We start from the raw sequence: 13,353 nt of genomic DNA on the forward strand, positions 1-13,353 counted from the left end.
TAAAGCATTCCATATATTTTGATCTGGGTGGTGGTTTCATAATATATACATGTTAAGAATCCGTTGATTTGTACACAAGATTTGTGAACTTGCCTATATAAATGTTATACCTTAGTTTTAAAAGTGAAAAAAAAAAAGAATTTATAAAAAGAAAGAACAAAGCCTTTTTCCTGGCCTGTGAGGCCTCAGAGCCTTGGATTTTTTATATTTGAAGAATTGAATTAATGTAAAGGAAGTAAGGCAGATTCTTCTTTTATCCTTAAAATTGTGTTTTATGGTAATTAAAAAATTATTCATAAGGTTCTAATTCATTTTGCCAGCCCATTTTATACTTCATCTTTTTCTGTGTCTTTTGTGTAGCTGCTTCTTTTCTATCTTATGTTTTATGAATTAAGTAATTCTGTAATTATTAGCAGTCTTCAAACATGGATCATCTTCCTAAATTTCAGATCTAATTAGAGCTAAACAATTTTTAGAATTCTATTTCTAAACTAGTTTTACCTCACGCACACTTGGTAAAATTAAACTTTATTTTTTGGTGATTTTTATTTTAGCCTAGTAAAGATGTTGTGGAACAAATGGAAAAATGGTAAGAGTTTAAAATTTTCTTTTTATATTTTAGTGACTCATTTCTACCAAATCTGAGATAACAGAGTTATTAACTACGTTAATCTAGATTCTTAAAATTCTCTTTGTACTTCATGATGGAAGAGAAGTGTTGTGCTATTGATTGATTTGATTTGGGGTTACAGTAGGTTTGTGGGTGTCGTGTGGCAGTGATTTATTTGTTTAGGCTAGCATGTAAGCATGAATTAGTTGAGCACATTTTACTTATTAGTAAAAAGGAAGTACCCCTTAGACCATGATCAGAGATCCTCAGAAACCTTTCTAGGATGAAAAGTTTATAAGGAACAATGGACACAGGAGTTGGTCCATGTAAAATATTTAGGAATGATATCATTTACCTTGAAAACTACTTCATACGTATGTTTTACGTTTACAATTTCAGCATTCAGGAAAAAGATGAGAAGTTGAAGACTGTGGAAGAATTACTTGAAACTGGACTCATTCAGGTGGCCACCAAGGAGGAGGAACTGAATGTAAAGCATTTTGTAAATTTATTTTCCTTGTGATTATTCAGTGAACAAGAAGGGATTTCACTGTAGTTTGTGTAATTTTCCCCATAGCTTTTAGACTTAATATTAGTTACCTACATTTTTTAAATTTATATAACGTTTTTCATTATATTTAAGATTAGAAATACAAAAATGCATAGTTGATTGTAGCATTCACTGCCTTAATATAGTAGATTCTCTTGTTATGGTTTGTATTGTCTGCTTCCTCACCTCCACCCATGCCCAAACGATGACTAGCAGACATGGAATCGTATTGGAAGCCAGGGAAAGGGGAGACTGCACTTCTCTCTTAGGGTTATCCTTAGCCTTAACCGGCTCGATTAGGAGAGGGTTGCTGGAAGAAATAAGCTAGAAGCTGTATATGAGCTTAGGGAGAGAAGTGGTGTACTATGTGGTTTTGATGTTGTGGAAACATACGTAGAGATACTTGTGGGAATAATTGAATTAAAAATCCGTTTGGCTAGCTCTAGAAGTTAGAAAATTGTGGACATGTGGAACAAGTGAGATTTCTGGATATTCCAGAGAGGAAAGGAAGCAGCTAAAGAAAAATGAGAAGCTAGTATATTTTGAAGCTAGTTATTTTTTCAGAATATGAAAGTATGTTGTGCTTATGTGTCTTTGAAAAAGGCAATAAGAACAGAAAATTCATCTCTGACGAAAGAAGTTCAAGAATTAAAGGCTAAGCAGAATGATCAGGTAATGTATTTAGTAGATCTTGCAACTCTTCTAAATGATGGACAAACCTGTCACATTCAAACATAGCAAGTCTGTTGTTTGTCTCTCTCTCCCTTCTCCAACGTGGAATTTGTCAATTATGGTTTTAATCTGTGAATTATTAGTGACTTGATTATCAGTAACGGAGGCTGCAATTTACTGGATGCTGGCTGTATGCCAGGCACTGGGTAGAGTACTCTTGATAGGATGTCGTTGCTTAACTACAGCGATAACAGGTTTAAGTGAAAATATAAAGTAAGACTGAAAAGTAAAAGGCTACCTGAAATTAGGCAATTTCCTAGTTGTATTTTCTCTTTATCTGGTTAGACTTATTAATTCAGTAATTTTAACACTTATCTGTTTTTTTTGGTTTTGGCCTACATTTATCGTAAGTAGCTTTAAAGCTGCTTGTTTTCAAAGAGCTTTTTATTTTCATAATTATGGCATTAAAAAAATCTAGGAAGAATTAATTCCTGCGTTTGCTTTTTCCATTTGGATTTTGGTGTAGTGGAAAATTTAAGGATAGCATACGTTTCTATTTCTGACCCATTTATATTTTCAGCCCATTGCTAAGTGGGATACCTTTCTATTTCTAGGTTTCTTTTGCATCTCTAGTTGAAGAACTTAAGAAAGTGTAAGTGATGACATTATTAAACTAGTCTTTCTCTCTTGGTCCATTTTCTTAGTGCTCATGAATCTTGTTTTATTGTGCAATCGAGATAGCTGATGTATCTTAGTTTAACCTTCACTCTAGAATTTTTCATTGATGGAATAAGGAAACTTAGCTGTGCTTTCCCAGTGCAATGTGATTGTTAAAAAATCTATTTTTCTAATTGATTCCATTTATTTTTCTTAACTTATGGCATCAAATAGTTAATTTTCCGCTTCTGCATAGGAACTGTTGAAGAACAGGTCATGTTGGCTAGAGAGAGCAGTTCCTTGCCTGCATCCTCTTCTCGAGGTGTCTCACAGTTTAATGCCATAGTCGTGTGTAAGTTCTGCCAGAGCCCTCAGAGCCCTAGAAGCCAGTGTTGTTGAGAGGAGTTCGATTCCCCCCAGTGTTCTTCAGGGTTACTCATCTTAGATTCCCTGTGCACTAACTAGCTGCTTCTCGTGTGCATGGGCTTCAGCCATCTGCTAGTTACTGATTGATTCTCATTTAGGAAGAGCTTTAAGTATTTTTTTCCCCATTGTGTCTGCAAGATAATGTTGCTGTTTTACTAAAATGAGAAGAGTTGATTTGGTGAGCCTATTCATAGATCAGTGCTTTATACCTTAGTTGGTGGATCTTGATGATTTCTATTCAAGTTTAATACTGTATTTCTTTGTCTAAGGATCCATGAAAAAGATGGAAAGATCAAGTCTGTGGAAGAGCTTCTGGAAGCTGAACTTCTCAAAGTTGCTAATAAGGAGAAAACTATTCAGGTATTGGGAGAGAGAAAACTGTGTTTTGTTTTTTTGTTTACCGACTTTAGTGAATATCATTTAATTTTGTGTGTTTGTCTGTACATTGCATTTTATGTCAATTTCTGTGTTTCCATTGTCCAATCTTGTCTGTTTTGTCATTGTCAAGGATTTGAAACAGGAAATAGAGGCTCTAAAAGAAGAAATAGGAAATATCCAGCTTGAAAAGGCTCAACAGGTAAAAATCCCAGAGCCATAGCATGACAGATTTGTTAGTGTATGTATGTGTATTTATGAGCTGTTTGGGTTTTTTTCTTGTTACTCAGAAAAAAACTTTTAAATAGTGTTCTGTAAGTATATTGGGTTATGTGCTTTTTATTTTTTTGCCTGATTTGAGAAAGTGTTCTTGATATTTTGATCAATATATCTTTTAACTGTTAAAAATTCTTTTCTAGAAAGTGTATTAATGTTTTATTTTAGTTTGCTGACTTAAAACACAAAACACTTTGGTAGATCTTTTTTTAACCTTTTCTATTCTTTTTTTAACACTGCATGGATCAGAATGTTTTGTTATAGAATATGTATTGCTGAGCCTTTGCCTGTGGAACAAAGTACAAATTTCATTGGGGGATTTCTGAGGTAGATGTGGTTACTGGAAATAGATGGGTTTTGGGGAATTTAATCTGACAAGGCTTCATTGAAAAAATGGTGAGATTGTGTGGAGGAGATGACTCATTCATCCAACAGATTCATTCGACAATACATATTGAGTTCCTCCTACTTGTCGGAATGCTATATTAGTGATTGGACATAATGTGTTGAGTGAAACAGGGTATGATGAAAAGATCAGACTCTTCTAATATAGACTAAGAGTTCAGGGAAGTCTTCTCGCGAGGCACTAACATCTGAGCCACGATCTGAAGAGGGACTGTGAGAAGACAGGAGGGGCTAGAAGGTACTATTGGACTGCATGTGATGAGGAAAGGAGATTAAAGGCAGACGGTGTAGACTAGCTGGCCTTGAAGACTGGAAAGGAGAAGAGCTCTGACATGGTAGGAGGCATGCGGACAGTTCATATTTGAATTGTCACAGTTTTAGAAGGATCACATTACTTAGACTTATTATTCATAACTACATTCCTTGCCACTCCCCTCCCCTTATCTTTTTAATTTGTTACTGTCGTTAGAGTCGAGTGAAGGTTAAATCGAAACACATCTCATTTTGGCATGAATAATTCAGCTAGGATCTTCGTAATTTGAAGTGTACTCATTTGAAAGTTTATCATAAAGCTTAATAAGGTAAATTGAAAGGATTATGAATTGCTTTTTTTCCTGCTTTTTTCTTTGTATTTCAGTTATCCATCACTTCTCAAGTTCAAGAGCTTCAGAACTTGTAAGTACCATTTCTCTCGTTTACTGTTAATGTCTCTTTTCCACAAGTTAAATACAATATAATGAAAATCATAGCTGCTTTTTATGTGATTTCAAGTAATATTTTAGAGAATATCAAATTCTGTCACCAAAAGGCCTTAAGGTTTTAAGTTTTTCATTAGGATTTAACCTATAGGTTTTTGATGGGAAGGGGATAGAGTGGAAGTTTTATTTTTCATGATTTGTAATCTGGATATGACCTTAAACTGAGATGTTGCTCTGTGCCCATTTTGATAGCCACTGTGAAACCGGCTCTGTATTTCATACCCAAACCAGTTGTGCGAAGCTGTCTGAATTTGCTGGTTGACGTAAACAGGGTGGCGTGGGGTGAGGGAGAGGCCCCTGGTTCTTCAGTGACAGAGGGGACTGTTTTCTCTGCTCACCCTACACTGCTCAATTTGATATTTCCGAAATCTTGTGTGCCTTTATACTTGACATATTTATATTTTAGTTTGTTTTAATCAGTTTGGGCTGTGAGTAGCACCTAAAAATACTTGTCCAGCTTTCAGTTTGCTTTGAATAGTCATGTAACATTTTCATTGATAGTTCTTGTTAACTTACTGTTAGGTTAAAAGGAAAGGAGGAACAGATGCATGCCATGAAGACTCTTTTAGAAGAGAAGGAGAAGGACCTAGCCAAGAAGGGAAAATGGTTACAGGTGAGAAGTTAAAAACAAAAGGAAACACCTTGTTTATACTTGAATGTCAATTTAATTCATACCTTTTTTTTTTTCCCCAGGATCTTCAAGAAGAAAATGAATCTTTAAAAGCTCATGTTCAGGAGGTAGCGCAACATAACTTGAAAGAGGTATCGTATAAATGTTATCAGCATATTACATAAAAAAAAGGGAAATCTTTATTTTACTAGAAAGTAAAGAATTAATATGTTCTTTCAGTTTCTTTTCTATAAAAATTATTATTGTACCATAGTTTTGTTGTTTTTGATAGAATAAGTTAACTTTTTTCCCTGTCAGGTCTATTACTGCCTGATTTGTCAACCTAAGCCTAAAAGCATTTCCTATCTTTACTTTTTCAGGTGGACTCTTAAGCTCATCCTTGTGTCTGTGTTTAATTGGTATATTAATCTGTAATCCTTTAAGAAATGGATATTAAAAATTAAGTTAAATAAAGAAAATTCATTGTCTTTCTTTTATAAATGGCCCAATCTTAAATTTGCCACATATAATTATGTTTTTATTGTATTGGTGAGTGATTCTATGTATATGTATATATGTTGTAGTTCCTGCTATTTTTTGATGTTAAAATTAAAACTGTGCATCTGTTTTTTAGGCATGTTCTGCATCACGATTTGAAGAACTTGAGACTGTGTAAGTTTCTAGCCAGCATTTTAAAGAGAAACTTGTCATTGTTTTCCAGAGTGAGCTTGAACATTACGATGAGTTTCTTCTGCATCGTTAGTTAGCTTTCTTGTTAAGGAGGAGTTGTGGTCCAGAGGCAGACGCGCTCCGTCTCTGTTTGCTGGAATAAACGGAGGCCATTGGAGTGCTTTCAGTGGCCTGGAGGCTCGGCCCTTTCTAAACCTCTCCAGCCCATTGTCTGAAATAGTCTTTCTGCTGAAACTGGTTTTATTTGTTTGCTTTTTAAACAAATTATGCAATTATTGTAAAGAGAGGTTAAATTTGTTTCAAATTAAAATCCTTTTAGTATTTGAAAGAATAACATCTCTGAATTAACCAGAAGATAATCTTAGCCATAATCTCGATGATGAATATTGAATCTTTCTATAAAAGTAACTTGCTTTTTGGGGAAAATAGTGTCTGTTATCATCTCAGTTATGCTGTGCTGAATAGTAAAAATATTGAATCTGATCAGCATAGGAGTTAACAGTCTTTGTAGATGTTTCTCCTAAAACATTTTTTATCCTATAAAGTCTGTTTTCTTAAGCTATATCAGTCTGCAGTGGTGAGAACAGTGTCTGGACTTCCTCTTTTTGGTCCCTATACAATTGCCTTTGAGAGATTTTGCTTTGATGTGATGCCATCAGTCTTTATTGATGTTTAAGAAGTGGCCTTTTGAAGCTGTGTTTTTAAAATTAAGATATTGAGGATATTTATTAGGTGATTGTCTTTATGAAGACAAAAGGGATGTCTGTTTTTGGCAGTAAGATTGCTCATTTGTACGACTAATTGTTTATCTAGTGGACGTTGTTTAACTGTTGAGGTGCTTTTGTCTCATTTGTTAATAGAAAGCTTAAAGACACATTTGTGGCCTATCTGTAGTAATTATATAGATCATTAAAGTATGTGATTTGACATTTATTTTACCTCATATTCTTTTCTTTTTTTAATTAATAGAATTTTTTTGGTGGGGGGATCAGTTTTAGGTTCACAGAACAAATTGAGAGAAAAGTACAGAGTTCCTCTATACCCCCTTCTTGCATTTCCCTTAGTTACATCTTGCATTAGTGTGGTAAATTTGTTACTAACTCATCAGCCAATATCGATATACTGTTATTACCTAAAGTCCAGTTTCCATTAGAGCTCACTCTTTGTGTTGTGCATTTTATGGGTTTTGATGAATGTATAATGACATGTATCCCTCATTACAGTATCATAAAAATTAGTTGCACTGTCCTAAAAATCTCCTGTGCTCCACCTATTCATGCCTCCCTGCCTCCAACCACCCCCTCTCCCAAATTCCTGGCAACCACTCATCTTTTTACTGTGTCCATAATTTCGCCTTTTCCGGAATGTCATATAGTTGGAATTATATAGTATGTGGCCTTTTCAGATTGGCTTCTTTCACTTAGCAAAATATATTTAAGGTTTGCTGGGTTTTTTCTTTTCTTTTTGAGGAAGATTAGCCCTGTTCTAACATCTGCTGCCAATCCTCCTCTTTTTGCTGAGGAAGTCTGGCCCTGAGCTAACATCCGTGCCCATCTTCCTCCACTTTATATGTGGGACGCCTGCCACAGCATGGCTTGATAAGCGGTGCCACGTCTGCTCTCAGGATCTGAACTGGTGAACCCTGGGCCGTCACATCAGAATGTGCAAAACTTAATGGCTGCACCACTGGGCCGGCCCCTGGGTTTTTTCATTTTTTAATCCCATTCTTCATGTATGCTGTTTAATGCAGACCTGTAAACATCTTGAAATTCTTTCTAGATTAAGGTAGGGTGAAAATCAGCAAATACTTGAGAGCCTGTTATCTGCCCTCTGGCACTGGGAATACTGAAATGGCTCATGGTTTCCTGCCCTGAGGAAATAGACAGTTAAACTGATCCTTTTAATAGTGTTAAGTGTTAATGCTAGAGGTCTGTTGCTTGGGATGACAAGGGCAATTGGGATTCACTTGGACTAGATATAGTAAGACTTGTGTTAGATAAGGGTGAACCAGGTTAAATAATGTATAGCATCTATTCAGCAGAAAGGATTGGGCATATTGTAGGCTCCAGGGTCAATCAAGATGGCTTTTATTTTAGATTTTTCTCTTAGATAAAACCATACTTCCTTAAGAAATGTTAAGTAGGAAATAAACTAGAACAGTTTTAGGATGTACTGGACTTTGAGTTGAATGATTCTGGAAATACTGTCTTTTAAGACAAATTTTTTTTTTTTAATTTTCTTTTTAAAGATTTTATTTTTCCTTTTTCTCCCCAAAGCCCCCCGGCACGTAGTTGTGTATTTTTAGTTGTGGGTCGTTCTAGTTGTGGCATGTGGGATGCCATCTCGGCATGGCCTGACATGCTGTGCCATGTCTGTGCCCAGGATTCGAACCAGCAAAACCCTGGGCCGCCCAAATGGAGTGTGCAAACTTAACCGCTCGGCCACAGGGCCAGCCCCTAAGACAAATTTATAAGTTGATGTGATGTGAGGAGAAAGAGCTGATAGGCGTTGGTTCTGCTGTCTTTTTTCCTTAGAGATATTGCAGTCTGGTTGTCCTTTTTTATGTATATAACTAAATATAAAGTCTTTGTAAAAATTCTAGGTTGAAAGAAAAGGAAAATGAAATGAAGAGAGTAGAAACTATGCTAAAAGAGAGGGAGAGTGATCTTTCTAGCAAAACAAAGTTGTTACAGGTGAATATGTTTACTTAAAATTAATTATTGTGTGAATTATTGTTTTTGCATGTTTTAAAACAATTTTAACTAGTATGAAAGAAAATAGAATCCAGATTGACTTTCCCTCCTACCCACATACTGGATCTCATTCCGCAGAGATAAGTACTATCAAGTGTTTATATATCTTTTTGAGAAGTGTCCATGCATAAGATGTGTGTGTGTATACTTATTTTTTTAAACATACTGTGTTTAACCATACACACTTTTGTAGTTTGCTCCCCTCTATTGATAACGTTTTTGAGATCTTTCCACATAAGCACATTTCTATCTTTAACTTTTCTTTTTCCCTTGGTGCAGAAGATTGGCCCTAACCTAACATCTGTTCCCAGTCTTCTTTTTGCTTGAGGAAGATTCTCTCTGAGCTAATGTCTGTGCCAGTCTTCCTCTACTTTCTATGTGGGTCGCTGCCACAGCATGGCTTGATGAACAGTGTGTAGATCCGTGCCCAGGATCTGAACCCGTGAACTCTGGGCCGCTGAAGTGGAGCACGCCAAATTTAACTGCTATGCCACAGGGCCGGCCCCTATACCCTTATAAAATTATCACTATTTTAGAATTCTCCTGGCTTGTGTGATATGTTTCAGAAGTTTTGTAGAAAATAAAAATCTCTGTTCGGGTATTCATGTTTAATTTGTTTTTTAAATAGGAGATACAAGATGAAAACAAATTGTTTAAATCCCAAATTGAGCAACTTAAGCAACAGAACTACCAACAGGTAGGCACTAGTAGCTGGCTTGCCTTTTATTATGTGGTAAAAAATCTGTGACTGCCTAAGTGTTCTTTACCATTTGCCTTTTCATTGAGAATAAGGTATATGTTGTTTTATTTATAAATGTTTATCAAATTTCCAAAAAACAAAGTAATTTGCTATGCCATATCCAAGATAAAATAATATACAATCTATAAAGTACCCACAAATAATATCAGTGTCTGTATTCCAGGTCTGTTACGTATTTGTGTGTATGTTTTCAGATCCTCTAAAATGCTTTTCTTAGCAAGTCAGAATCCTGTGGAGGTCAGTGTAAACACGTGTGTGTCCTCCCTCCCTTCCCAAACAGAACATCCGGCATCGAAGGGAAGCTGAGGGATGTGTAATGTTAGAAGTAGTAGTTTACCACTATTGAAAACAATTTTTAAGGGAAAACTCTGCTTGCTAAATATAAAAAAAAAAATGTGCTTTTAAAAGATGTTACCAAAATATTCTTTATTTTATGAATGTATATGGGTAAATTAGAAAGTGTTTTGAGGGGCAAAAGAATGTGAGTCCTTGTCAACAAGAAGCTCTCGGTAGTTGAGTTTGGGAGGTTGTAGTCAAGGAGTAAAGACCATATGTGAAAGGCTATGTGCTGTTACATATTATGGAAAATTAACTTTTTGTTACATGCACGTTAACTAACTTTTCGTAGTTTTTCTTTTGACTTAATTTATGATAGTTTTTTGACTTTTGAAAGCTTAATGTAGTCAGATATGAATTATACAGTATGAAAATTTAAGATATTAATTCAGTGCTTTGCACACGTAGGAAATTAGTAAATCCTTGTTAGATGAAGATTTGAAGTATGTAGTGATAGTGAAGGGTTGATTAGCACTCAGTACAGTTTATAAATTTGTCAGTGTTTTTATTAGAATTCCTTGGTGATGGGAATATAGAATATATGGTGTTTTTACCTTTGGTGTTGTCTTAATTTATATCTGAGAAGAGTTTTAATCTTTTGAAGTCCTTTGGAGAACTTTATTTTGAAATAACATTTAACTCTTTTAATAGGCATCTTCTTTTCCCCCTCATGAAGAACTATTAAAAGTGTAAGTAATAATTTTGATTCACAGTTTGGGAAGTGATAACTGTTTTTATGTGCTAAATGGTGCTCAGAAAAGCAATTTAATGTAACTGCAAATGGTCACCTAATTTTTACAGTTCTATTTAGATTTCTTGAACTGCCCCTCCATAGAGCTTAGCTGTGCCTTTGAGCTAATGTACTTTTTTATGGTATTTGGATTTCTTTGAATATTTTGTTGAGGGAGATTTTGATTTTTCAGGCATTCAGAAAACATCTAATCAAATTAAACTGTACTTTGAAGGCTTTACTAATTTATCTTAAATTATTTCAGTTCTCCTCCTGGTATTATGGAATTGAATTATGCAAATTTTGGTTTAGTGTCTGCATTTTTAAAAAATCTCATAATCTTTATGGTGATGGTTCTTTTTTTTCTTTTGATGAGGAAGATTGGCCCTAAGCTAACATCCATTGCCAGTCCTCCTCTTTTTCGCTTGAGGAAGATTATCCCTGAACTAACATCCAAGACAGTCTTCCTCTGTTTTGTATGTGGGATGCCACCACAGCATGGCTTGATGAATGACGTGTAGGGTCTGCACATGGGATCTGAACCCGTGAACCCCAGGCTGCTGAAGCAGAGCATGTGAACTTAACTACTACGCCACTGGGCCAGCCCCTGGTTGCTGCCTTTTAAGGAGACTTGTTTTTACTGAAACATTTTTCTTATATTGTTGGCCTGTATTTTTCTCTAAGAGGCTACCTTTAAGGTCATTTCAGATAAGTAGGTATGTTTTGACCTGTTAAATGTCAGCTACAGTAAGTATATTAGGTGATACAAGTAAGCTAAATGTCCTTCCATCTTGACTTGTTTCTAGAGTTAGTGATTTACTAATTTAGAATTATTTACTGTTCAATTGAGTCTTGAGTTTGACTATGTAGAACAAGGCTCAAGAAACTTTTTCTATGAATGGGCTGATAGTGAATATTTTAGGCTTTGTGAGCCACATAGGTCTCTGTTTCATACTGTTTTCTTAAACAGTCCTTTAATAGTGTAAGATTAGCTCTTGGCTAGAGGGCCGTACAAAAACTGACTGTGGGTTGGGCCCAGAGCCCTAGTTTGCCAACTCCTTATATAGGACCTGATTGTTAGGGAAGAGCTGTTTGTAATTTAACTGTCTACCCAGGCTGCTCTCAAGTGTAACGGAACTGAATTGTGAATTTTTGCCATTACTTTCTGCATTTCTGGGAAATAACTAGCTCATGAGATGGAACCAGAAAAACATGAATCCTGAGACTGTTATGAAAATGACGAGAATACCTACCTCACCTTAATATCTTACTGTTGTTGGGGGTTAGCCGCTTGAAGAAAGTCATAACTGGTTTCATTACCTTCTGGAAAAAGAAGAATGTACTTCCGGGAGAGCTTCTACATCAGTTTCCACTCTTCCAAAAATAGCTGCTTGATTGCCTCAGATAAAAATAGGAATACCTACTTACAGCAGTTCATGTATTCATGAACTGTTTCTTAGGGGAAGATTTCTCTTTAGCACGATTGTCAGCATGTCATATTGTAAAAATTTATTTAAAAAATCATTTCTGAAAATAAAAATTCATAGATGGGCTTTCGTGATAACAGTAGCTAAGCTTAAAGAGTTTGCTTGTCAAGTTAATGCGTTTTTCAAAGCATCATCTACTTGCTGTTTTTATTTTGTGGTAAAAAATATTGTATTCACTGTTTACCTAAAATACTGCTGTATGTATCCATGTTTTGGTTTAGAATTTCAGAAAGAGAGAAAGAAATAACTGGTCTCCAGAAAGAATTGGCTTCTTTGACAGACGCTGTTGAACACCAGAGGAAGAAAAACAATGTGAGCAAGTCTTTATCAGAATGAAGCTTTTCTTTTTATCGCTTCACTGAAGTAGCATGGTTCAGAATTTCTTTTTTAGCCTGCTTTTACTTTAGATTTCTTCTTAATCTTGTAAGACAGTACTGTTTTGTGTGTAGCTTTTTGGGGTAATCATTTATTGGAGAGCAGATTTTTTTAATGAATAAATGAAAAGACCAATTTGTACACTTCTGAATATCATTTTAAATGTCAATGCTATAATTATTACAGCTTCAGTTTTTTTACTAGAATACAGTTGACTTTCTGTTGAACTTTTATTTGGAAAAATTATTCTTTCATGTCAGTATGTTAAAATGGAAGGCGTTTCCTCTTATTTTGATTGGGTTAGCCATTTTGTAAACTAAAAGTATGCCAGAATTCAAACTCGGTTAAGTGTCTTTCAAAGACTTCTGGAGCCTCCCTCTTTAAACTGAGAGGTGGTTCAGATTTTGATAATTAAGCATGGTAGAGGCCTCAGAACCTGAATACATTTATGCTGGAATGGGTAGGGATAGTGCCCTAAGCAATATATTCTAGTACTTTTACTGAATAGACGAATAGTGAATTTAGGTGAATTTCTTAAATTCTCTCTGACCAGAAGGTGCCACCTGTAAATAGAATCCAAACATTCTTGCTAGAGAATGAATTTTTGACACCAAAGTGTGACTTGCTAAGACTTGAGCAAAGTTAAAAATGTTATTGATATCTAAGGGGATATTCATAGTAAATTGATAGATGTTTTCTAATGAAAGTTAAACTTTCGAAGTTTGCGTTAATTTGTTAATTTAACAAGTTGACATGTTCCTGCACCCCTGAGTTTGTCAAAATTAGGTATGTGAATTGCCCTTTGTGTGTTTGTGTAACACTACTAACAACATCGCAGTTGGCCACAAACCCTGAGGTGAATTTGCCAATATACTGCTAACGT

The 13,353-nt window shown here is 35.3% G+C and overlaps 1 protein-coding gene across 23 annotated transcripts in view; it reads left to right on the forward strand.

The window, feature by feature from the left end:
• Positions 1–13,353, forward strand: part of KTN1 (kinectin 1) — a 101,348-nt gene that overhangs the window by 65,744 nt on the left and 22,251 nt on the right. For 14 of the 23 annotated variants that reach the window (XM_070594193.1, XM_070594201.1, XM_070594204.1 and 11 more), the window contains 14 exons: positions 555–589; positions 1,010–1,100; positions 1,764–1,832; positions 2,447–2,484; positions 3,185–3,275; positions 3,424–3,492; positions 4,609–4,646; positions 5,252–5,342; positions 5,423–5,491; positions 5,974–6,011; positions 8,632–8,722; positions 9,411–9,479; positions 10,530–10,567; positions 12,317–12,407. In XM_070594193.1, the coding sequence (XP_070450294.1) occupies positions 555–589; positions 1,010–1,100; positions 1,764–1,832; positions 2,447–2,484; positions 3,185–3,275; positions 3,424–3,492; positions 4,609–4,646; positions 5,252–5,342; positions 5,423–5,491; positions 5,974–6,011; positions 8,632–8,722; positions 9,411–9,479; positions 10,530–10,567; positions 12,317–12,407 (918 nt within the window). The remainder of the gene's footprint in view (positions 1–554; positions 590–1,009; positions 1,101–1,763; positions 1,833–2,446; positions 2,485–3,184; positions 3,276–3,423; positions 3,493–4,608; positions 4,647–5,251; positions 5,343–5,422; positions 5,492–5,973; positions 6,012–8,631; positions 8,723–9,410; positions 9,480–10,529; positions 10,568–12,316; positions 12,408–13,353) is intronic. The other 9 variants (XM_070594198.1, XM_070594207.1, XM_070594210.1 and 6 more) reach the window with 1 other exon arrangement.

The sequence above is a fragment of the Equus przewalskii genome, chromosome 25, assembly GCF_037783145.1.
Source record: "Equus przewalskii isolate Varuska chromosome 25, EquPr2, whole genome shotgun sequence".
Taxonomy (NCBI): domain Eukaryota; kingdom Metazoa; phylum Chordata; class Mammalia; order Perissodactyla; family Equidae; genus Equus; species Equus przewalskii.